Source organism: Hordeum vulgare, chromosome 4H (genome assembly GCF_904849725.1).
Source record: "Hordeum vulgare subsp. vulgare chromosome 4H, MorexV3_pseudomolecules_assembly, whole genome shotgun sequence".
NCBI lineage: Eukaryota > Viridiplantae > Streptophyta > Magnoliopsida > Poales > Poaceae > Hordeum > Hordeum vulgare.
Window position 1 is genome coordinate 77,350,852 of NC_058521.1, and position 25,932 is coordinate 77,376,783.

Genomic DNA, 25,932 nt, shown 5'->3' on the forward strand with positions numbered 1-25,932 from the left:
CGGCAACATTGTTGGAGAAGCCCCAGGAAGAAGAAGAGTACATGCTCAAGATAGAAAAAGATACACGCACTTTGGCACACACACATATAGTGCATTTTCTCTTGTATTTCCTCTCTTTCATGTAGCTGATTACAAAGTCCTTTAGTAGAGACACACACATACTACATACTGCTTAATGATTATTAGCATCATATTTTCAAACCATTCACTGACCTCTAAAGTACAGAGAAAGTTCATAAACTACATCTGAATTCTGGTGTGCCTTTCGAGCACCTTCAGTTCTACAAAAGATATGTCATGATAGCAATCTGCTACTATATATACAAAAGTCAGAAGAATATGATTCCACTTAAAATAAGGCAGATTAACCTATCAATTCCACTTCCAGGATCGAACAAACTAATTGTACTTATTCATAGTAATATGCTGGATTTTGGAAGTTTAGTAGAATGTGTTTAAAAACTTACATGTAAACAATGTCCACGGTGTTTCGAATATCCCAACATAATATGTATAGATCCTAACAAAAAATCATGACAAGGTTAGTTGTTTGTATAGTTCCAAGATATATGTGATGAAGAACCTTGAGATCAGTTATTGAAAATACATATTTTTTAGTTACCTTCCACCCTCCATTATATAAATAATTTCCATATTTTAAAAAAAGCACCTAAGATTTGCATCATTGTTATATGCTATCTATACAACAAAAGCTAAGGAAGTAGTGTTGCTTCACAAACCTGTGTAACACCCCAAGCTGGCCATGTAGAACATATAATGGCTGCATGCTACCCTCTCAATAAACAACTGTTGTGTGGCTATAAGAGCCAACTGCGAGCATCCCATTTTGAGGGGAGAACGAAATTGAAGTTAATATACCTGTTGGAAATAAGGAGATCATAAGAGGAACAACAAGGTATTGGCTCAAAATTACTCCCTTTGTAAACTAATATAAGAGAGTTTAGATTACTAAAATAGTGTTCTAAATGCTCTTATATTAGTTTACGGAGGGAGTACTTTGAAGTTTAATTATGAAAAAAATGAAAATAAATACTATCTCAATATTTCATTCATCAGTATTGTGGTAATAAATTGACATGTTACTGATGGTGCCTAACTGATTGATTGAATTCTTGAAGGTAGTAATGATGGTTACCTCCTCCTTGGTGCGGGGCTGCATGGGCCACCTCTGCGGCGTCTTCCACCGCACGGTGGGGGCCGGGGACGGCTTGGGGAGCATGAAGTCGGAGCCCCACTCGGGCGTGGCCACGAACCGCGGGCTGCGCAGGATACCGGGCGGCCTCTCGGGCGTCACCTTGGCGCTGCAACTGCCGTCGCCCACGGCCGCGCACAGCTCCATGATCTTGGACGCCGCCTCGTCCTCGTATCGGCTCACCCCCATCAGCTTCTCCACCTGTCTGGTATGCTGTAGTGCCCACATTGTCCTTGTCTGGTGGGAAGCTGAACACGGTGATGGCTAGATTTTTGTCCATCTGCAACAAACAAGTAAAAAGGTAATTACTTTATGGCTTTGTTTTTGCAAACCTGTGCATACAAGAACCGAGAAACATGTAGAGTATTTTCACCCATGAGGAATTTGACTTCCTCAGAATATTAATAGCCACTAATTTGACATGATCGCATAATTGAAGTTTGAGATTCTGCAGTGAAGTATTTAATTTTGTCCTCACATGATCTTCTCTTTCATTTGAAGGAGTTCACTTAGTTAGCACTTGTTAGCTTAAACTTGTGAGTTACTGCTACTTTTCATTGAACTTTGACGTGATGATAGATATGCATTATTAGGGTGCATTAGACTTTCAGCATTAATAGGCTTGGGGTGTTGGTATGTAAAAAAACAACAACTGTTTAGTGGGTGAAGGGCAGAAAGATACAGTTAAGTCAATCAATTGATTGAACGAGTAGTTCCGGTTTTCAGCATGACATTGAGGTTAGTTGAGCTAACATGTTGATTAGTTTGTCTGTTTGTAAGTGGACTATTTTTTCGTAAACATTGTGGAAGGTTTGATGCACAAATTGAATAAACAGTCCCAGTTTTCCAGCGTGACACGAAACTAATAGTTGAACTAATAAGAGAATGGCGTTTTGGAGGCTGAGCTCCATGGAGGCCTTTATTTTTGAAAAATTCAAATTCAAATTTTTATGGTTCAAAAAATTCTGAAAAAAAATATGCATGTATGTAAGGATGTAACCGACACGTGTGTAAAATTTCAGGTCAAAATACTTTAAAACGTGATCTGTACAAAAAAGACAAATTCATGGTCTGAAATGATGAATAGTAATATGTGTTAAACAGCCTCAGATTTGTCTTTTTTGCACAGCCTTCATTTCAACGTATTTTGTTCTGAAAATTTACACACTTGTGTATTATACCTTCATTTATCTATGTATTTTTTTTCAGAATTTTTTGAAACATTAAAGTACAAATTTTCACTGAATTTGAAGTTTGAATTTAAAGGCCTCCAGTGAGCTCGGGAGCCAAAAGTAATATTCGAACTAATAAAGCCTAATATATCGATGAGTTTGTCTATTTATATCTCAAGAAGCCGCGCCCGCGCGCCCAACAGCTTGACCTCCTCCACCTCCAGCAGCACGTCGGACGCCGCCACCGGTGGCTTGACCCAGAAGGACGTGCTGGGCGCCAAAGGAGGGAGCAGTAGGAGGCAGGGGCAGGGGAGGAGGGGGGTTGAGGTGGTGTGCGGCGTGCGTGGGGAGGGAGTTACGAGATTAGGGGTTCGTGGGTGGGGTTATTAGCGACGAAGCAGTGCGGGATTAGCGTTTCGTTAACCTTTCGTTGCTGTTATTTATGACCGTTAGATTATGTAATCAATGGTTAATGTTCTTAGTTGGATCTACCATCTCGTGCGTTTATTAGTAGAGATTAAAATTTGTTTTGTTGACAGCTGGGACCCGCTTGTTAGGGGCTTTACTGTGAAAAAAAAAAGTCAGGTGCTTCCTTGCAAAAAAGCATGACACGTGCCTTACCTTCATTGTTCGCTCAGTTACAACGGGCCCTATGCCACGCTGGCATGCTTTGTGAGCGTCGTGAGTGTATGCAAACGTGGTTAGCATCATATTTGCATACTCGAACCAACTTTTTTGCACCACTTCAATGTATGTCACAAGTTCTAACACTAAAGTGACTGTTTGCATCAAGTTCTTGCATCATCAATGTAATTGACTCTTTGGAAAAGTTCGTTTTTTTAAGCATCTCCTCTAAACACCGTGCATTCTGCATGGTTCTGTAGGTCTCGGATGATACATATCAGTTGCCACAAAAGCCTTCACAATGAAAACCACAGAAACCACCTGGCATATGTGATGAGCAATCTAAACTTGATGAAAACGAGAATCGTAGCAATTGCTTTTCAAGAAGTAATGAGAATTCCAATTGGCCACACCTGTCCGTGCTGACGTATTAGTGCTCGCCACACTCGGTTCTTTACCATTCGTGTTTGATAAAGATGGCAGCAGTGTCCTCATAAAAAAAAAGACAGATGTCAGCCTAAGTAACAAGAAAATGTCGTACACGAATGTGCATACATCCACATATACAATTTTTCTTTGTGGCCTTTGACATCGGTAACAATTCAAAAAATCGTGTGTCAACGCTAAGAGCTTAGAAAACTAGCTCCTGGAAAATGCATAGAAGAGGATACTGAAAAACTGCGTATGCCGACACGGAAATTCTTCTGAAAGTTTCCTCCGTTGATGTATGGAATTATAGTCTTCGCTTCCACACACTCGGCCTCTCAGAGTTCATAACTTCTAACACCTGTTCAACTGCGCCATCAACATCACAAACCATACACTTATCTTCTCCATTCCAGTCACGCCGCCGGCCGCACACAAACCACGATGAAGCCGCCAGCCCAATCGGCGGGCAAAGTTAGCTAAGCTCCGATCGACGTGCGCGCATCGTCTGGCCTCTGCACCCGTCGTCAAACCTGAAAACGACATTCCCCTAACTGATCAATGCGCCGGTCGTCAGCTGAACTTGTCTCATGCTGAGACGAGAAGTCAGAGGTAACATGGTCGCACAATGCAATTCTTCGGTTACCCTACCACTTTAGTGCCAGACCGCCGAAGAAACTCAACGCACGCACACTAAAAAAGCACAGATAGCTTCCCACTATCTCGAACCAGTCCATCTCCCCCTCGAATCACTCCTGAATCATCGCCACCCACGACCTCTATAAATTCCAGGAGCGTGACGAGGAAGAGAGAGATAGGGCGAGACAAGTTCTGGAGAGAGGATTCCATTGCACAACGAAAAGATGGCAGCAGTGGAGGATGACTCGTGCAGGAGGGCGGGCTCGATACCGTTCAAGTGGGAGGTCTGCCCTGGGACGCCGAAGAACACGAGGAGCGCGAGCGCCGCGGCGGCGGCATCGCCCGCCAAGGTGGCGCCCAAGCTGACGCTGACGCCGCCTCCCTCCATGGCGTCGTCGCCGTCGCCGTATTACCACCATTCGACGGCTTCGTCGCCTCGCGTCACCTCCGCGCGTTCGGCGTCTGTGTCACCTTCCCGGCGCCGGCCCTACGCGTATGCCGGCGGTCACCGCCGAGCGCCGCCCACCGCCTTCATCGACGCCGAGCCTCGGCCAGCGGCGAAGCCTGAACCCGATACGGCGGCGTTTGGGTGCTTCGCTCTGCCTATCCTCCGGAGGAAAGGCAGCAAGAAAGGCGCGGGCTTCGGGTCCGCGTCCAGCTTCAGCTCCAGCTCCAGCTCGTCGGGAGGCAGCTTCAGGTCGGACGGCGGCGGGCTGGGGATGCGGCGGTCTGCATCGATCTCATCAGCCTCGTCGTTGCCACTGCCGCCCGGGAGGAGGTACGCCGCCGAAGCGAGGGCGGAGGTGGATGCTGCAACTGGCCGTGGCTGGTACTTCTGAGTTTTTGTGTTTTGACTTTTGAGTGGACGGCGACCGGCCAGCACGGGCAGGAACGCTGCCCAGCATTGTTGAAGTGGTACAGGAAGGAAGATATAGCCTTGTGTGATCTGTGATGAGATGCCGAGATTTGAGAGCCCAGCTTTAATTTGTAAGAATAGATGGAGACTGTTTGCTTTACTTATTTGCTCCATGAGCAAATGGGGATGAGCAATTGCTCACATGATGTAACAACCTCGCAACCAAATAAAAGGACTGCAAATCTTAGAATTTTATTTATTTATTTTTATAAAATCTCGAAACTACATCCCTGTTTAAATTTTTATCAACTCTATGGCCCGGTCGTTTCCGTCACGGGCAAAGAGTAACTTTTCCTTCCCATCATGGACCAAGAGACTCTTTTCATTCTGGTGTTGACACAATTAAACAATTGTTTTCCTTATGATAGCCAACAAACAGGCTGTTCCATCTCACGGGTCAGGTTGTAGGCGGGGCGGGATGCGGCTACTCGCCAAACAGTAAAGCGGGATATGGCTGCGGATGCGGGCGCTTACGGTTGGCCGCCACGTACCACCAGAATTAGCGTAGACAGTGCGGCAGCCTGCATCAACCCGCATAGACCCGCATGACATGGAAACAACACTACGCACACAACGGCCGATGCTTGTCCACCGCGCCATGCTCTTCTACGCCTCTGGCGTTGCCACCAACGCCGACGCCCTCCATGCCGGAGGCCATGGCCTCATCCACGCGCAGGAGCTTCTCGACATGGCCATGCGGAGGCTCCAGGAACTCTTCACGCCCCTCCCCGCCATCCTCCGCTTCCGCCGCAGCTACGGCAGGCCGATTACGGCAAGGAGTGCGTACCGACGTGCGTCCGTGACCGTCAACCTACAGCACCTGCACGGTTTCTCCCCTTCCCCTCAGCACGCGCAGGTCCATAAGCTCTCCTGAGAGCAGGTCGACGCCAAGATACAGTCCTGGCTCGCCGGCGTGCTTTGCCTTCTCTTCTGTTTTTTCCGTGGAGCTGGAGCTCTGCGACTGCAGCTTGTGGATGGAACTGCAGCTGCAGCTTGTTCATGGTGCTGATGAAGGCTGCAGCTGCAATTTGTTCGTGGGCGAAAGGAGGAGCATCAGTTGGGGGCGCTGTGGGAACTTTTCCCGTCAGAAGTGATAGGTGTTTTCTTCAGAGAAAGGAACTTGAAAAGTGTTACACGGGATATGCGGGAAATCCGGTGGAGAGAGCGTCGTGACCGCTTCAGCCCGCTAGAACCGATGCAGACAGAACGACAGCGTTTTGCGGGCATATTTTACGAGGCGGCGTGGCGGCTTAGCGGGATGTCCCGCGCCACTTGCATCCCTACTCACGGGGAATGAAAGAAATGAAAGTGTACAAGCAAACTCGCACAGGATAATCCCCACTGCACTGTATAGCTTTCCTGATTGAATCCTTCTGTCATCACGACTGCATCGATGTGAAGAATCTATTCAGACGGACATGAGCTCAAACAATGGATTATGGAGGTCAATTTTGTTGTTCAATCTACACTGACCGTGCAAATCTATGTCGCGCTCACTGATTGTTTTTTTCTAATTAATCACACCCATCTACTCATCTAGATACCGCCATCCTCCTAGACACTACCTTTCAAAAGAATCAGGTTGAACTAGCCATTGTTCATTATCAACATTCGGTTTACGCAGGAAGTTAGAGAGCTTCGGAGGTGTTAACTGATCTAAACTCCTATAGACGAGGCTGACAAAGTGACACAGAAAGTTCACGCTAGAATGTTGTTTCTGTGACTGCGACGAGGTGATGCTAGGGTTAGCAACATCCTATTCTTGTTTGCAGATGACACGGATATTGATGTCGATGACAACATGGGACGAGAGACAATTGGTATGTTTGGATAGCTGCCCCGACCAGCCCTGCCAATAATTAAGCGTTGACCGATGTGGTTGGTGTTTGGTTGCGAGCTGCTGGCGGTGAATTCCTTCGCCAAAAAATTGGCACGCTTAATTTTGGTAGGATTGTCTTGGCAGCATCCAAACAACCGCAATGTCTAGGAGGATCGTGACATCTAGATGAGTAGATGGGTGTGAGTAATTAAGGAAAATCCACCAAACACAACATAGGTTTGTGTCCGTCAATGTAGATTGAATAAAAAAATCATCATCCAAATGCACTATTCGAGCTCATTTTGTCCAAATGGATTCTCCACATTGATGTGGTGCTGGCGGTCGGATGATTCATAGGGGAGCTACGGTTCTACACGGGTGATCATGTGTGAGTTTGCACGTTTTCTGTATGTGAAAGTGCAATCATGCTCTTCTACCATATTTTGATGTTGATGACAATGTACATGTAGAGGACTAATGGTGTTTGTAAAATAAATCTCATGTATTAGTCCTCAAATAACTATAGGCATGGATCACGAATACATGGAATTAATTTGACTTGAGAAGGAAGGAACACAGAGGTTTACAAATATCGTTTTTTTTCTTGAGTATAGGGATCCCACACTATTAAGAGGGATCGATAGAATTAGTAAAAGATATTCCCAAATCAATTCAAACTCCTTGCCTCTCCTAAAATGCATCCTCTATTCACAACAAAGAGATGTTATTCTATGATGGCCAGATGTCCGGCCCGTGTCCCGAATGTCCGGGCATTCAACAGTTACCGGATTTTCACGCGGTGCCTTGGATACACTAGTAGAAAACAGAGCTTTGGTTCGGGCCTGGCCAGCCCATTAGTCCCGGTTCTTCACGAACCGATACCCATGGGGAGCATTAGTCCCGGTTCATGAGCCCAGGGGGCCGGCCGGGGCCTTGTGGGCATTGGTCCCGGTTCGTCTGGACCCATTTGTCCCGGTTCTAGGCACGAACCGGGACCAATGGGCCGCGCTCCTGGCCCACATCCATTGGTACCGGTTCGTGCCTTGAACCGGTATAGAAGGGGGGGGGGGCGTTATTCCCGATTTATGCCACGAACCAGGACAAATAATTTGCCTATATATACCCATCGCAGCGGCAGAGCACTCTGTTTTTTCTAACCGGCGAGGATAGGGCATTTGGGTGCTCTAGCTCACCTCCTATGCACATGAGGTGTTCGATGAAATGCCCGAGCCGCACTAATTAAGCTTTCTCCTCTCGAAGCTCGACCTCGGAGCTCCATTTTTCCTGAGATTTGTCTAGATTTAGCGGTCCGTCACGCCCCGTCCCCATTTTCACCGCCGTTGATCGCCTGCATCGATCTCGTCACCGGCACCACCGTGGTGAGCCTCTTGTTCTTATCTTCTTTCTGATTTTCTTACTTTGGATAGAGAGTTGTCTGATTTTCTTACTTTAGATAGATACTTGTGTGATTTTTTTTACTTTTGACACACATAATTATATATAATGCACGCAGATGAACTGGCAATGGATGTATGGTGTGATTGGCAATCTCTGGCGTTAACTAGACGAATGCTTATAACAACAAACCTTCTCCTGCAACGCCACCAGAAGAATGCTGATAGCACTCCCCGGTAATGAAACTGGAAGAATGTTGTTGATGGCCCACCAGCGCGTGGGTTCGCAGCAGTTTTCGAGGGTAGAGTATTCGACCCAATTTGTTGATAAGCCAGTGAGGAGGTGAGAGTATACTCTCAAGTATTAGCAGCTGAATTTGTCAGATTCAACCACACCTGAAAGCTTAGTATCTGCAAGCACAGTAGTAACAACAAAGTAATGAGTAACGGGAGTGTAACGAGCAATAGCAGCGGCAAGGAATAGCAGTAGTGACAGCAGTAGCAAGTAGCAACTATAGCAAGCGACAGTAATAGCGACAGTAGCAGCAGCAGCCGAGCAAGACAAGTAACATCAGTAACAATAGTAGTAGCAGCAACAGAGCAAGACAAGTAACATCAGCAGTAGGACAAACTCGTAGGCAATGGGTCGGTGATTTGTTTGGATGATATTCATCATGCAAGAGCTATAACACGGAGATATAAGTGGCTAGCTCCCGTTCGTCAATGTGATGTAGGCATGCATTCCGTGTGTCGTATACGTGCTTAGGAAAAGAAGTTGCATGACATCTATTGTCCATCCCTCCCATGGCAGCGGGGTCCAAAAGGAAACTACGGGATATTAATGTTCTCCTTTTAATAAAGAACCGGACCAACACATTAGCACTTGGTGAACACATGAACTCCTCAAACTATGGTCATCACCGGGAGTGGTTCCGGTTATTGTCACTCCGGGGTTGCCGGATCATAACACATAGTAGGTAACTACAACTTGCAAGATCGGATCTAAAACACACATATATTGGTGAAAACATAATAATTTCAGATCTGAAATCATGGCACTCGGGCCCTAGTGACAAGCATTAAGCATGGCAAAGTAGTAGCAACATCAATCTCAGAACATAGTGGATACTAGGGATCAATCCCCATCAAAACTAACTCGATTACATGATAGATCTCATCCTACTCATCACCGCCCAGCGAGCCTACGAATAGATTACTCGCGAGCAACGAAAGCTTCACGAAATTGGAGAGGGAAGAAGGTTGATGATGACGATGGCGACGATTTCCCCTCTCCGAAGCCCAAGACGGACTCCAGATCTGCCCTCCAGATGAAGAACAGGTGGTGGCGGTGCCTCCGTATCAAAAACGCGACGAAAACTTCTCTTTTTATTTTTTCTGGGACGAAAGACAACTTATAGAGCTGGAGTTGGGGGCGGCAGGTGCGTGTGGGCCCCACAAGCCTGCCCACCGCCACCAGGGGTTGGTGGCGGAGCAGGGGCTTGTGGCCCACTGGCCCACCCCCTGAGGTGGACCTTGGCGCAGATATTTTTGATATTTTCCAAAACTGCTCCTCGTAAATTTTCAGGACGTCAGTCCAGGTTAGTTCCATTCAAATCATGCAAATTATAGTCCAAAACAAGGGCAAAAGAGTTTGGAAAAGTAGATACGTTGGAGACGTATCAACTCCCCCAAGCTTAAAACCTTGCTTGTCCTCAAGCAACTCAGTTGACAAACTGAGAGAGAAAGAAAAACTTTGACAAACTCTGTTTGATCTTGTTGTTGGAACTATGTCTAACTCATAGCCAGAATTTCAGCAAGATCACAAGTTAACCACATAAGCAAATGACACAAAGGTCTCACGGTAAACTAATATCAATGGCATAATCAGCTAACGAGCAAATAATAACGAGTTTCAAATACCAACACTTCAATCAAAACAAGCATGAAGCAATATGAATAGGTGGTAACTCGCTAGCTCTTTCTGAGACCGCAAAACATAAATGCAGAGCACTTTCAAAGATCAAGGGCTGACTAAACATTGTAATTCATAGCAACGAAGATCCAGTCATACTCATACTCAATACCAATCAAAAGCGAAGCATAAAATGACAGAGGTGCTCTCTAATTGGTGCTTATATAAGAGGAGGATGACTCGACAGGAAAATAAATAGACAGGCCCTTCGCGGGGGGAAGCATTGATTTGCAGAGGTGCCAGAGCTCAAGCTTTGAAAACAGAGATAATAATTTTGGGTGGCATGCTTTCATTGTCAACGCAATGACCAAGAGTTCTCAATATATTCCATGCTAATCATGCTATAGGCGGTTCCCAAACAGAAAAGTAAAGTTTTAACTCCCCCACCACCAATCAATCACACTCCACGGTTAGCCGAATCCTCGGGTACCGTCCATACTAACATTAATCCGGGGGGAGTCTTGTTTTACAGTTATGTTTTCGATTTAAGCATGGAACTGGGAATCCCAAATACCGGCCCCTTTCTCGTGAATGACTATGAATAAACACATGTCGAGGATAACACTCCTAGCATGGAAGATACCAATAGCCCTCTGTCACCACATGAGCGGCTCGGGCATGCAAAACAGATTTATTTCTTGAAGGTTTAGAGAGTGGCACATGCAAATTTACTTGGAATGGCAGGTAGATACCGCAAATAGGTAGGTATGGTGGAATCTCATGGAAAAACTTTTGGGTTTATGGAAGTGGATGCACAAGCAGTATTCCCGCTTAGTACAAGCGAAGGCTAGCAAAAGACTGGCAAGCGACCAACTAGAGAGCGACAACAGTCATCAAGATGCAATGAGTTTGACTAACATTAAATGCAAGCATGAACATGATATAAATCACCATGAACACGAACATCATAGAGGCTATGTTGATTTTGTTTCAACTACATGCATGAACATGCGCCAAGTCAAGCCACTTGAAACATTCAAAGGAGAATACCATCCTATCATACTACATCACAGTCATCTCAAAATCTATGTTGGCAATCAAGACAAACCATTATAAGCTCTCGGCTAAATAAGCATGGCATCAGAAACTATGATCTCTAAGTTGTCATTGCAAACATGGTTCTCTCACAACAAAGCTAAATCTGGGTCGACAAGCTAGTCATATTTACAAAAACAAAATAGATAGAGTTCATACCAGCTTTTCAGTCTCAGTCACTTCATCATATACCATCATTGTTTCCTTTCATTTGCACGATCGAACGATGAAAACGATAATAAGCGCATTGGACTAAGCTGAATCTGCAGGCAAACACAAAGGAGAAGACAAAATAATATGGCCCTTTTAAAGCTAAACAGGTAAGCAAGTAAGAACCAATAAACAGTGTAACCAATATCTTCTACCTTGACACAAAGAAAAAGAAAGTTATTTACACGGGAAAGCTCCCAACAAGCAAAAGAAGAAACAAAAATCTTTTTGGGTTTTCTCAAAATGACACAAAACAAGAAGACAAGAAAACGAAAAGAAACTAGCACGGGTAATACAGTGGCAAAGTGTAAACACCGGCTAACAAAGTGAAAGCATAAGCATGAATGTAAAGTCGGTGAGAACACGTACTCCCCCAAGCTTAGGCTTTTGGCCTAGCTTGGTCTACTCCCATGGATGATCCTGGCGAAACCCAAAGTCATAATGGGTGTTATACGGGAGTGCTACAGCCACTGCCTGAATAGCTGCCTCACGAAGTCGAGCAACAGTCGCCTCCCTCCCATACTCCTCTGCCTCTCCTATGGTTATGTAGTATCTTTGTGTAACCTGAAAATCAAAGAAAGCAGGAGCAGGAAGGGTAATATGGAAAACACGCTGCCGGTTAAATTTCAAGCGGTATAGGAGGGATCCATGATCTCTCTCAAGGAACTGGTAGCGTGTTAGAGTGACACGATCAAGGTAGGCTGTACGGAGAGGAGGGTCTTCTGGACGGATGGATACTCCAAGAAAATTTGCTAAGCGTGTATCATAAACTCCACCAAAGAAATCCCCCTCACTGGCATTTTTATTCAGCCTCCTTGCTATTATAGCTCCCATATTGAAGCTCTTGTCACCTGTTACTGCGCTCTTAAGGATACTAAGGTCGGAAGCGCATAGGTGACAATGTGCACCCTTGCCGTTAATGCACCTACCTATGAAGAGGGCAAGGTAGTGCAAGGCAGGGAAATGGATGCTTCCTATGGTGGCTTGCGTGATATCTCTGGTTTCTCCAACAGTTATACTGGAGACAAAGTCTCTTACCGAAGACTTAGGAGGATCATTAACACTACCCCCATCGGGTATCTTGCAAATCCTATTGAAATCCTCCAGAACCACGGTATAGGATTTATCGTACATATCAAACAGTATGGATGATTCATGGCTAACTAAAAATTTAAATCTACACACGAAGCAGGCAGTGAGCATAGCATACTGTTCACATTTATCTGAGAGGAATTCTTCTAACCCGGTATTGCGGACAAGTGCATCAAACTCATCCTTGAAGCCTGCTTCGATCATGAACTCATCGGAAGGCCATTCATATGGTTGCACCGGTGCGTCCCTTAGTTGAAAAGGTTCAGGCTCCCGAAAGGAGAGATGAGGACCCTTCTTACTTGAGGAACCACCATGAAACTTCCTCCTGAACATAATTTCCTTTTGCTGAAATTTTTGAAGTTCAAGAGAAAAGTGAATGAGGACCAACCATACCTTGTAGAAACTACTCCTACTAGTGCCTAGAGACCGTATCACGCGCTAAAACTACTTGGAACCAGCGAAAATCAACATTTATAGCTCAAGAACAGGGTCACCAAGGTAGCAATAATTCGCGAAGGATAAAGCACTAGAGCAAAAACTAATTGGACCAATGGAGGAGTCACTTACCAAGGAGCAATTTCCCCAAAACAGTTCGGAGAATGGTGCTTTGAGCAAGGAGATCAACAATCAGAGCCAAATGAGCAAGAACACAGGTTTGCGCTGCGAAACAATTTTTTATGGAGGTGGAAGAAGAGGCTGGGAGCTGGAATGAGTGGAGAGGGTGCATGTGGGCTCCACAAGCTTGCACCCCACCACCAGGGGGGTAGGTGGCGGTGGGGGGGCTTGTGGCCCACTGGTCAGGCCCCCTGGCCAGCTCTCAGGCCCAGAGATTTTCAAAAATTCCAGAAAAAATCATACTAAATTTTTAGGACCATCGGAGAACTTTTCTTTTCGAGGTATTTTTCTCCGGGACGCTAAAACAGAAAATAGGAAAAGCTAAACTAATTCTATCATTTTTCTTCTAAGCAACAAAAAAAGAAAGCTTAAAATAAAGGTATGTGACTCTCTGATTCATCCGTTTCATGGTCATCGAAAGAAATCCGTCAATAGGATTGATCAAGTCCTTATGACAAAACCTTCTCGAATCGCAAGAGAGAATGGAGAATTTTCTGATAGCCACTAAGTCACCTAAATGGGGATATGTATCTCCCCAACAAGCAAATCATACTTCACCTTGATACGAGGAATAGGGCATTCAAGGCTCCCAATGAGAATCGATGAAGTCTTTTCGATAGCATTGATGCAATGTACTCGATATCGTTTCTTCGGAAAGTGCATGGTGTGCTCATTACCGTTGACGTGGAAAGTGACATTGCCTTTGTTGCAATCTATAACAACCCCTGCAGTGTTTAAAAAGGGTCTTCCGAGGATAATAGCCATGGCATCGTCCTCGGGGATATCCAAGGTGACAAAGTTTGTTAAGATAGTGGTATTAGCAACCACAACAGGCACATCCTCGCAAATGCCGATAGGGAAAGCAATTGATTTGTCGGCCATTTGCAGAGAAATTTTAGTGGGTGTCAACTTATCCAACTCAAGTCTATGATAAAGAGAGAGTGGCATAACACTAACACCGGCTCCAAGGTCACATAAGGCAGTCCTTACGTAGTTTCATTTAATGGAGCAAAGTATAGTGGGCACTCCGGGATCACCAAGTTTCTTAGGAGTTCCACCTTTGAAAGTGTAATTGGCAAGCATGGTGGAGATCTCAAGATCTGGTATCTTCCGTTTATTAGTCACAATATCTTTCATGTACTTGGCATACGGAGACATCTTGAGCATATCAGTTAACCACATCTGCAGAAAGACGGGTCTTATCATCTCAACGAAGCGCTCAAAATCCTCATCATCCTTTTTCTTGGATGGCTTAGGAGGGAAGGGCATATGTCTCTGAACCCATGGCTCTCTTTCTTTACCATGCTTCCTAGCAGTGGAGTCATTCTTGTCGTATCTCTTAGGTTGTGGATTATCAGGATTAACCGTAGGTTCAATCTCCACATCCTCATCATGGCTAGGTTGAGCATTATTACGAACATCACTGTCCATATTGTCACCAGGTTCATGTTCATCACCATATTGTGTTTCCGCATTAGACACAGAAATATCATTAGGTTCTTTAGGTGTGACAATATTTGGTGAACTGGCGTGCAGGTTTCTATCATCCTTCTTCTTCTCCTTAGGATGACTAGGTGTATCACCATTGAATCCTTGAGAATCTTGATCAATTCTCTTAGGATGACCTTCAGGATACAAAGGTTCCTGTGTCATTTTGCCTCCTCTAGTAATGACTCTGACAGAGTTGTCATTTAGTTCATTGAGCAGGTCATTCTGAGCTTTAAGTACTTGTTCTACCCGAGTAGTAATCATAGAGGCATGTTTACTCAGAAGCTTCAGAGCATTGACATTTCTGTCTACACAAGCACTTAAATGGCTAAGCATACGAGTACTTTGTTCCAAATGTCTGCTAACATAATCATTGAAATTCTGTTGTTTGGCAACAAAGTTGTCAAATTCATCAAAGCATAAGCTAGCAGGTTTATCAAAAGGAATATCACTCTCATCAAACCTACGTAGAGAATTCACTTCTACTACCTGCATCGGGTTATCGAGACCGTGGATCTCTTCGATAGGTGGTAGATTTTTGACATCTTCAGATCTAATGCCTTTCTCTTGCATAGATTTCTTGGCTTCTTGCATATCTTCGGGACTGAGGAATATAATACCTCTTTTCTTTGGAGTTGGCTTAGTAGGTGGTTCGGAAATAGTCCAAGCATTATCGTTGATGAAGAGGTTATTCAGTAGGGTCTCAGCTTGTTCTACAGTCCGTTCCCTAAAAACACAACCGACACAACTATCTAGGTAGTCTCTAGAGGCATCGGTAAGTCCGTTATAGAGGATATCAAGTATCTAGTTCTTCTTAAGAGGGTGATCAGGCAAAGCATTTTGTAGCTGGACGAGCCTCCCCCAAGCTTGTGGAAGACTCTCTTCTTGGAGTTGAGCAAAGTTGTATATTTCCTGCAAGGCAGCTTGCTTCTTATGGGCAGGGAAATATTTCTCACAGAATTAATAGACCATCTCCTGGGGACTACGCACACATCCAGGAGCAAGAGAGGTGAACCAGGCTTTAGCGTCATCCTTTAGAGAGAAAGGAAACAACTTAAGGATATAGTAGTGGCGGATCTTTTCCTCATTAGTGAAGAGGTTGGCCATTTCGGATAGTTTGGCAAGATGGGCTATGACCGTCTCAGACTCATAACTGTGAAAAGGATCAGATTCGACTAGAGAGATTATCTCAGGGTCGACAGAGAATTCATAATCCTTATCGGTGACAAAGATAGGCGAAGTGGCAAACTTCGGGTCATTTTTCATCCTAGCTTCTCGAGATTTTTCCTTCCACTTGAGAAGTAATTTCTCAGCGTCATAGGCATCCTTACATGCAAGAAAATCCTCAGCTATCTCTCCCTCCATAACGTAACCCTCAGGTATATCAGGTAATTCATATCTAGGAGAGCTAGATCTAACAGGAGCAAAAGCAGGTTCTATCTCAATAGTATCGGTAGTTTCAGAAGCATCACGAGCCTTAGCAGCAACTCTAGCAATATGAGCATCACGGAACACTCCTAGTGGAACATCAGGCAAAGTAGTATCTCTAGCAGTATCAAGCATAACATCATCAGGCAAAATAGCATCTCTAGCATCATCAGGCAAAGCAGTATCAAGCATAGCATCTCTAGCAGTATCAAGCATAGTATCTCTAGCAGTATCACAAGCATCATCAAGCACAGGCAACATATCAAGATTTCTAGCAGGAGGTGAAGTCACAAACTTACTCATAACTGAAGGTGAATCAAGTGCAGAGTTAGATGGCAATTCCTTACCTCCCCTCGTAGTTGAGGGCAAGACTTTGGTCTTCGGATCCTTCAGATTCTTCATAGTGATCAACAGATATAAATCCCAAGTGACTCAGAGAATATAGCAATACCTCCCCGGCAACGGCGCCAGAAAAATGCTGATTGCGCAATCTCTGGCGTTAACTAGACGAATGCTTATAACAACAAACCTTCTCCTGCAACGGCACCAGAAGAACGCTGATAGCACTCCTCGGTAATGAAACTAGAAGAATGTTGTTGATGGCCCAGCAGCGCGTGGGTTCGCAGCAGTTTTCGAGGGTAGAGTATTCGACCCAATTTGTTGATAAGCTACTCAGGAGGTGATAGTATACTCTCAAGTATTAGTAGCTGAATTTGTCGGATTCAACCACACCTGAAAGATTAGTATCTGCAAGCATAGTAGTAACAACAAAGTAACGAGTAACGGCAGTGTAACGAGCAATAGCAACGGCAAGGAACAGCAGTAGTGACAGCAGTAGCAAGTAGCAACAGTAGCAAGCGACAGTAGTAGCAGCAGTAGAGCAAGACAAGTAACAGCAGTAGGAAAAGTAGTAGCAGCAGCAGAGCAAGACAAGTAACAGCAGCAGTAGGACAAACTCGTAGGCAATGGGTCGGTGATTTGTTTGGATGATATTCATCATGCAACAACTATAACACGGAGAGATAAGTGGCTAGCTCCCGTTCGTCAATGTGATGTAGGCATGCATTCCGTGTTTCGTCATACGTGCTTAGGGAAAAGAACTTGCATGACATCTATTGTCCATCCCTCCCGTGGCAGCGGGGTCCAAAAGGAAACTACAGGATATTAAGGTTCTCCTTTTAATAAAGAACCGGACCAACGCACTAGCACTTGGTGAACACATGAACTCCTCAAACTATGGTCATCATCGGGAGTGGTTCCGGTTATTGTCACTCCGGGGTTGCCGGATCATAACACATAGTAGGTAACTACAACTTGCAAGATCGGATCTAAAATACACATATATTGGTGACAACATAATAATTTCAGATCTGAAATCATGGCACTCGGGCCCTAGTGACAAGCATTAAGCATGGCAAAGTAGTAGTAACATCAATCTCAGAACATTGTGGATACTAGGGATCAATCCCCATCAAAACTAACTCGATTACATGATAGATCTCATCCTACTCATCACCGCCCAGCAAGCCTATGAATAGATTACTCACGAACGACGAAGAGCTTCATGGAATTGGAGAGGGAAGAAGGTTGATGATGACGATGGTGACGATTTCCCCTCTTCGGAGCCCAAGACGGACTCCAGATCTGCCCTCCAGATGAAGAACAGGTGGTGGCGGCGCCTCCGTATCGAAAACGCGACGAAAACTTCTCTTTTTATTTTTTCTAGGACGAAAGACAACTTATAGAGCTGGAGTTGGGGGCGGCAAGTGCCTGTGGGACCCATAAGCCTGCCCACCACCACGAGGGGGTGGTGGCAGAGCAGGGACTTGTGGCCCACTGGCCCATCCCCTGAGGTGGAACTTGGCGCAGATATTTTTGATATTTTCCAAAACTACTCCCCGTAAATTTTTAGGACATTTGGAGAACTTTGATTTCTGCACAAAAATAACATTAAGGCAATTCTGCTAAAAACAGCGTCAGTCCAGGTTAGTTCCATTCAAATCATGCAAATTATAGTCCAAAACAAGGGCAAAAGAGTTTGGAAAAGTAGATACGTTGGAGACGTATCATGGTGATAGACACACCTCCGAGTACATTAAGGGCGTGCATAATTTTTTTGAATTGGCTGAGGCAAACAAGCAGAATGGTTTTATGTGTTGTCCATGCCCTAAATGTGGGAATACGAAGTCTTACTCTGACCGGAAAATCCTTCACACCCACCTGCTTTACAAGGGTTTCATGCCACACTATAATGTTTGGACGAGGCACGGAGAAATAGGGGTTATGATGGAAGACGGCGAAGAAGAAGAGGACGATGACAACTATGTGCCCCCTGAATACCGTTATGCTGCAACGGGGGGAGCTGCTGAAGATCAAGAGGAACCAGACGATGTGCCGATGATGCTGCAACGGGGGATGCTACTGAAGAGCAAGAGGAACCAGACGATGTGCCGATGATGCTGCAACGGGGGATGCTACTGAAGATCAAGAGGAACCAGACGATGTGCCCGATGATGATGATCTCCGCCAGGTAATTGTTGATGCAAAGACGCAATGCGAAAGTCAAAAGAAGAAGCTGAAGTTCGATCGCATGTTAGACGATCACAAAAAAGGGTTGTACCCCAATTGTGAAGATGGCAACACAAAGCTGGGTACCGTACTCGAATTGCTACAGTGGAAGGCAGAGAATGCTGTGCCTGACAAAGGATTTGAGAAGCTACTGAAAATATCAAAGAAGAAGCTTCCAAAGGATAACGAATTGCCCGACAGTACGTACGCAACAAAGAAGGTCTTATGCCCTCTAGGATTGGATGTGCAGAAGATACATGCATGCCCTAATGACTGCATCCTCTACCGTGGTGCGTACAAGGATTTGAGCGCATGCTCGGTATGCGGTGCATTGCGGTATAAGATCAGACGAGATGACACTGGTGATGTTGACGGCGAGCCCCGCAGGAAGAGGGTTCCTGCGAAGGTGATGTGGTATGCTCCTATAATACCACGGTTGAAACGACTGTTCAGAAACAAAGAGCATGCCAAATTGATGCGATGGCACAGTGAGGACCGTAAGAAAGACATGAAGTTGAGAGCACCCGCTGACGGGTCGCAGTGGAGAAAAATCGAGAGAGAGTACTCGGCTGAGTTTGCACGTGACCCAAGGAACGTATGGTTTGGTTTAAGCGCGGATGGCATTAATCCTTTCGGGGAGCAGAGCAGCAATCACAGCACCTCGCCCGTGACTCTATGTATGTATAACCTTCCTCCTTCGATGTGCATGAAGCGGAAGTTCATTATGATGCCAGTTCTCATCCAAGGCCCTAAGTGATGGGGTCATAGTCCTAGGGTAGGGTCATAGGCCTGTCCTACAGGTCCTACCCAAGGACTACCCCACGCAAGGGACAGGACCTTAAGTATGCCCGACTGTATTAAGGTGCCTCCATCATCCAGTCGGTAACGGGCCCAGAATCATCCAGTCGGAGACTAAGACTCGGAGGACACCGGACCTACCGACTGGATACACTCGGTGCGTCGATACCTCCGTGGAGGGAAACTGCCGTACGTTTCCGGGTGCATTAACTAGCATTTATAGCATACGTTACCTGTAACGCATGCATTCAATCGCCACTACTCCACCCTTGAATCAGAACCGTTGTGGAGGGCAGCGCACTCTATATAAGCCGCCCTCCCCCACTGGTAAAAGGGTTAGAAAAACATTGTACTCCATATTACACTCGGTAACAAGCTCCAAGAGCACTGAGACGTAGGGCTATTACCTCCACCGTAGAGGGGCCTGAACTCATACAACCTCGCCGTAGCTAGGACTCTTCCCATCTCATTCGTACCCTACACATCTACTGTCAGGCTTATACCCACGACAGTTGGCGCCGACCGTGGGGCAGGCATCTAAGCGACTTCCGGCGAGTTTTCTACTTCTTCCTTTCGTCATGTCGTCCGGTGGAGGTTCGAGCATGGGTCACCAGATCCTCTTTGGCGCTCTCTCCTTCGTCGTCGCCGATTCGGCGTGGCTTCGGGAGGCACCTCTCGACGTCGAGGCGCTTCCCCATCGCGGGGCCACGCACTTCCGTGCTGGCTCTCGCGGCGTTCTTCTTCTCCAACAATCGGCTCCATTGCCGGCTTGCACCTTCGTCACGCGCCGCAGCAGGCGATCGCGCAGTCTGCATCTACAACGTTGGGTGCAGCATGGCCGAGCGCGCCAGTTCGCGTCCTCTCAGGTGGTAGTCCTGGAGTCTGTTGTAGTCGACCCACGCTCCCAGTGCTCGGACTCGGTTCCGACTGAGCTTCCTACCGAGTACGTGGGTCGTGGGCCTGTAGCAGAAGTACACATGGCCAACTCCCATGAAGATCCTCGTCAAGCCGACCGAGGTGAAGTTGGCGAAGCATCTGGTGCGCGTCGTCCGCCTCGTCGTTCTGCCAGCCGACACACTCGGCGGAGCAACGTGGAGGTGTTCCGCACACCTCTCCTCAACCTGGCCACGGCTGCCCAGATTGCCGATTCCCTCCAGCCGACTGATTCAGAGGCAGGAAGGGGAATTGAACAAATCCGAGCCCTGTTGTGCACGGCGCAGCAGCAGAATTCGGCAGTCTCCCAGTCGCACAATCGGATCCGCAATAGTTCCGTCCATGCAAACACGCATAGATCGGTTCACAGCCCTGGATCTCATCAGTATCGCCGTCGCTCACGCACCCCTCCGCGGGGTGGGCCCTACGGGTCCCGGCTTCATGATGATCGGCATTCAGTCGGCGACACCTACGACCCAAGACCCGACGCAAGGGGCCGAATCGCCCAGCGAAGAGTTGACACGAGTCGAGCCCACCGTGATGGCCACGATATGGACCGTCCGAGTGGAAGCACGGCCATCGTATCTGGCCCCGAGTGTTTTAGTCGAGCCATCCGCTCGGCTGATATCCCGCCCAACTTCCGATTGGCTGCGGGAATCGGTAAATTCTCAGGAGAGTCCAAGCCCGAAACATGGCTAGACGACTACCGAGTGGCGGTCCAGATCGGAGGAGGAGACGACCATGTCGCTATGAAGCACCTCCCTGTGATGCTGGACGGCTCAGCCCGAGCTTGGCTGAACCAGTTGGCCCCCTCAAGCATTTACAGTTGGGCAGATCTAGCCCGAGTGTTCATCAGAACATTCGAAGGAACGTGCAAGCGCCCTGCAGGTCTTGTGGAGCTTCAGCACTGTGTCCAGAAGCCGAATGAGCCCTTGCGCGACTTCATCCAGCGATGGACGACTCTTTACCACACGGTGGAGAACGTCACCGAGCATCAAGCAGTCTGCGCCTTCAAGGCAGGCGTGCGGTACAGGGAGCTGTACTTGAAGTTTGGTCGAACCGGCGACATCTCCATGAGCAAGATGATGGAGATAGCAACTCGCTATGCAAATGGCGAAGAAGAGGACCGCATCCGGAGCGGTAAACACAAGACAGTCGGCGATGCCGACGGAGGTAACACTCGGAAGCAGAAACCGAAGGTTCCGCCCACACCGCAAGCAGAAGCTGCAGTTGTAACCAGCGCCAAATTCAAGGGCAAAGGGAAAGCGCAGTTCACCCCCAAGAAAAAGCCTTTCAACAACCCCATCCTGGACCAGCCTTGTCCAATCCATACGAAGATGGATGAGGAAGGTAACCCCATATACGCAAAGCACACCACTCGGCAGTGCCGTCTCCTGATCCAGGGTTTCAGCGAAGGGCAGCCGAGTGAGAAGAATCCTGAACAGGATGAGGAGGACAGGGAGGATCCGTTCCCCCAAGTCCATGCAACCCTCATGATCTTTGCTGACGTCGAAAGCAAGAGTCGACTGAAGCTAGTAAACAGAGAAGTCAACATGGCCGTTCCGACTGCCCCCAAGTTTCTCAAATGGTCTCAGACTGCGATTACCTTCGATCAGTCGGATCATCCAACACATGTCCCCACCCCAGGAAGGCAGGCTCTGGTCGTCGACCCGGTGGTGGAAGGAGTCCGACTGCGCAAAGTCCTAATGGACGGCGGCAGCGGATTGAATATTATGTACGCCGACACTCTCAAGGGGATGGGCATTCTGATGTCCAGACTCAGCGAGAGCAATATGCAGTTCCACGGAGTCGTCCAAGGGTGGAAGGCCAGGTCACTCGGCCAGATCGCATTGAAGGTCATCTTCGGCTCCGACAAGAACTTTTGCAAGGAGAAGCTCACATTCGAGGTGGTGGATTTCCAGAGTGCTTACCATGCAATTCTGGGCCGCCCGGCGTACGTGAGTTTCATGGCACGCCCGTGCTATGTGTACTTGAAGCTGAAGATGCCGGGTCCAAAAGGCGTTATCACCATCACCGGCAACCGCCAGCGAGCCGAGGAGTGTCTGCAGGAGGGGTCGAGGATCGCCGACCAGCAGATGGCTATACTCGAGCTTGAAGAGTACAAGAAGACAGCCGACCCTGCCGACTTGATGCGCTCGAAGAAGCCAGCTTCTGAGTCCGCGTTCCAGTCGGCGGGAGAGACTAAGAAGGTCAGCATCCACCCGACCGACGAGTCTGCCGCCCCGACAAACATCTCCACCACCCTGGATCCCAAATAGGCAGCCGAGCTCACCCAATTCCTCCGTGAGAACTGGGACATCTTCGCATGGAAGCCATCTGACATGCCGGGTGTACCTAGGGAGTTGGCTGAGCATCGACTGCATGTGGATCCCGCTGCTCGGCCCGTCCGACAGCGCCTGCGACGGTCCGCCACGCACAAAAGGAAGGCAATCAGAGAAGAGGTGGCTAAGCTGCTAGCTACCAGATTCATTTGCGAGGTTCACCACTCCGAGTGGCTCGCCAATGTAGTCATGGTGCCCAAGAAGGACAAGCCACTCCGAATGTGCATTGATTTCAAGCACCTCAATAAGGTCTGCCCGAAAGACCATTTTCCGCTCCCCCGCATAGATCAAATTGTCGATTCGATTGCGGGGTGCGAGCGTTTATCATTTCTTGATGCCTACTCGGGTTATCATCAGATCCGTATGTATGGTCCCGATGAGTTGAAAACAGCTTTCATCACCCCGTTTGGGTGCTTCTGCTACATCACCATGCCTTTCGGTCTGAAGAATGCAGGAGCTACCTTTATGCGCATGATCCAAAAATGTCTCCTCGACCAGATCGGTCGCAATGTGGAGGCATACATGGATGATATCGTAGTCAAGTCCCGCAAAGGTTCCGACCTGCTGACTGACTTGGCAGAAACATTCGCCAACCTTCGTAGGTACGATATCAAGCTAAATCCTGCCAAGTGTTCATTCGGTGTTCCCAGCGGAAAGTTACTCGGTTTCTTCGTTTCCGAACGAGGGATCGATGTTAACCCCGAAAAGATCGGGACCATCATCCGAATGGAGAGGCCGGTCAGAATACACGATGTTCAACGACTCACAGGTTGCTTAGCAGCTTTGAGCAGGTTCATCTGTAAAAGCACTTCCTCTGTACCGACTCGGCGAAAAAGCTCAAGTCGCGTTCGACGACCTCAAAGTCCTACTTTCCACCCAGCCGGTTCTTACTGCTCCGCTCAGTAAAGAGCCCCTTCTTCTGTATATCGCGGCTACAAATCAAGTCGTCAGTACTGTTCTTACAGTCGAGCGAGAAGAAGAAGGCAAAGCATACAAAGTTCAGCGGCCAATGTACTACGTCTCCGAAGTCCTGACACCTTCCAAGCAGAGGTATCCCCATTATCAAAAGCTTATCTATGGGATCTATTTGACTGCGAAGAGGGTTGCCCATTATTTCCAAGACCACTCGGTATCTGTCGTTTCTGATTCTCCTTTGTCGGAAATTCTCCACAATCGAGACGCGTCAGGCCGAGTGGCGAAGTGGGCGATGGAGATGCTGTACTGTGACATCAAGTTCGAGGCCAAGAAAGCTATTAAGTCTCAAGCCCTGGCTGACTTTATAGCAGAATGGGTAGAACAACAGCAACCGACTCACATCTACTCGGCTCATTGGACAATGTTCTTCGATGGGTCTAAGATGTTGAATGGATCCGGCGCTGGCGTTGTGATCGTATCAGATACACTTTGATTCCTCTAACAATGAGGCAGAGTATGAAGCTCTTCTCTAGGGATTGCGCATGGCCATCTCACTCGGCGTCCGTCGCCTGATGGTCTACGGCGATTCAGACTTGGTGGTAAACCAAGTGATGGAAGAGTGGGACGTAAGGAACCCCACTATGACAACCTACTTCAATGCAGTCAGGAAGCTGGAGAAGAAGTTTGAAGGTCTAGAACTTCATCATGTTCCAAGACTGAAGAACCAAGCGGCGGACGAGTTGGCGAAGCTCGGATCCACTCGGAGACCCGTCCCGAGTGATGTCTGCCTCGAGCACCTCCATCTTCCTTCAGTCAAAGAAGATCCCTTCACGGAAGAGCCAGTACAACCCAAGAGTGCAACAGACCCGACTGAAGTCGATGTGCCTGCTATGGTTGATCTGGTCACAGAGATTCTGGTAATCATTCCCGATTGGACTGTGCCGATTATGGCATATATCCTAAGGCACAAACTTCCAGAAGATGAAGCCCAAGCCCGACAGATAGTTCGCAGGTCGAAGGCATTCACTGTCATTGACGGTCAACTGTATAAGGAGAGTGTTTCAGGCGTTCTCCAACGTTGCATTTCCCCAGAGGAAGGGCAGTTGATCCTAGAGGATATCCACTCAGGAACCTGCGGCCATCATGCTTCTTCAAGAGCAATCGTCGCCAAGGCGTTCAGGGCTGGATTCTTCTGGCTGCAGGCTAACGAAATGGCCAAAGCTATGGTCGATCTATGCGAAGGCTGTCAGTTCTACTCCAACAAGTCCCACAAGCCATCATCTGCTCTAAAGACAATCCCACTTGTGTGGCCGTTTGCAGTTTGGGGATTAGACACAGTCAGACCATTCAAGACAGGCCAAGGAGGCTACACACATCTGTTGGTGGCAGTCGACAAGTTTACAAAGTGGATAGAAGCCAAGTCCATCAAGAAACTCGACGCCTCCACGGCCGTAAAGTTTGTCAGAGACATCATCTCCAGATCTGGAGTGCCTCACAGCATAATCACGGACAATGGGACAAACTACGACTCGGACAGATTCAAAGGTTTCTGCGCGAGTCAAGGTATCCGAGTGGATTTTGCTTCCGTAGCACATCCGCAATCCAATGGACAAGCTGAGCGTGCAAATGGACTTATCCTTCATGGTTTGAAGCCTCGGCTCTTGCGAGAGATAGGACATGCTGCTGGTGCATGGGTAATCGAGTTACCCTCAGTACTTTGGGGCCTCCGCACCACTCCGAACAGATCAACAGGGCGGTCACCGTTCTTCCTCGTCTATGGAGCAGAAGCGGTCCTTCCGAGTGAGCTGCTTCACAATGCCCCGCGAGTCGAACTCTTCTCCGAAGCCGAAGCAGAACAAGCAAGGCAAGATGGAGTCGATCTTCTAGAGGAGGAGCACGAGATGGCACTTACTCGCTCAACAATTTATCAGCAAGATCTGCGAAGTTTTCATGCACGACATGTCAGAAGCCGCACGTTCCAGGCTGGCGATTTGGTGCTCCGAGTGGATCAACAAAGACCACACAAGTTGGCTCCGGCCTGGGAAGGTCCTTTCATCATTTCAAAGGTGCTGAACAACGGGGCATACAGACTCTACAACATTCAGAAGGAGATCGACGAACCCCGCGCGTGGAACGGAGACCTCCTCAAGCGTTTCTATACGTGATCGCCGACTGAAGCAGTGTAACGAACAAGTTTAGGAGAAATAATATACATCAGTTTCAATTTCTTTTGCAGATTCAGAGTTCTTCCGTGGTTGCAGACTACGGTCACAAAAAAAAAACTTAGATGCGATCCCGAATCGCCTAAGTAACACCTACCTTCGAGTGTGCAC

At 47.3% G+C, this 25,932-nt stretch overlaps 1 protein-coding gene and 1 pseudogene across 1 annotated transcript; one reads left to right on the forward strand and one right to left on the reverse strand.

Moving 5' to 3' along the window:
• Positions 1 to 463: 463 nt before the first annotated feature.
• On the reverse strand, positions 464 to 1,590 carry LOC123450291 (annotated as a pseudogene).
• A 2,350-nt stretch (positions 1,591 to 3,940) lies between these two features.
• LOC123446159 lies at positions 3,941 to 5,090 on the forward strand. Its single transcript, XM_045122839.1, has one exon. The coding sequence runs from the start codon at positions 4,299 to 4,301 to the stop codon at positions 4,911 to 4,913; it is 615 nt and encodes a 204-aa protein (XP_044978774.1). The 5' UTR covers positions 3,941 to 4,298; the 3' UTR covers positions 4,914 to 5,090.
• Positions 5,091 to 25,932: the final 20,842 nt, after the last annotated feature.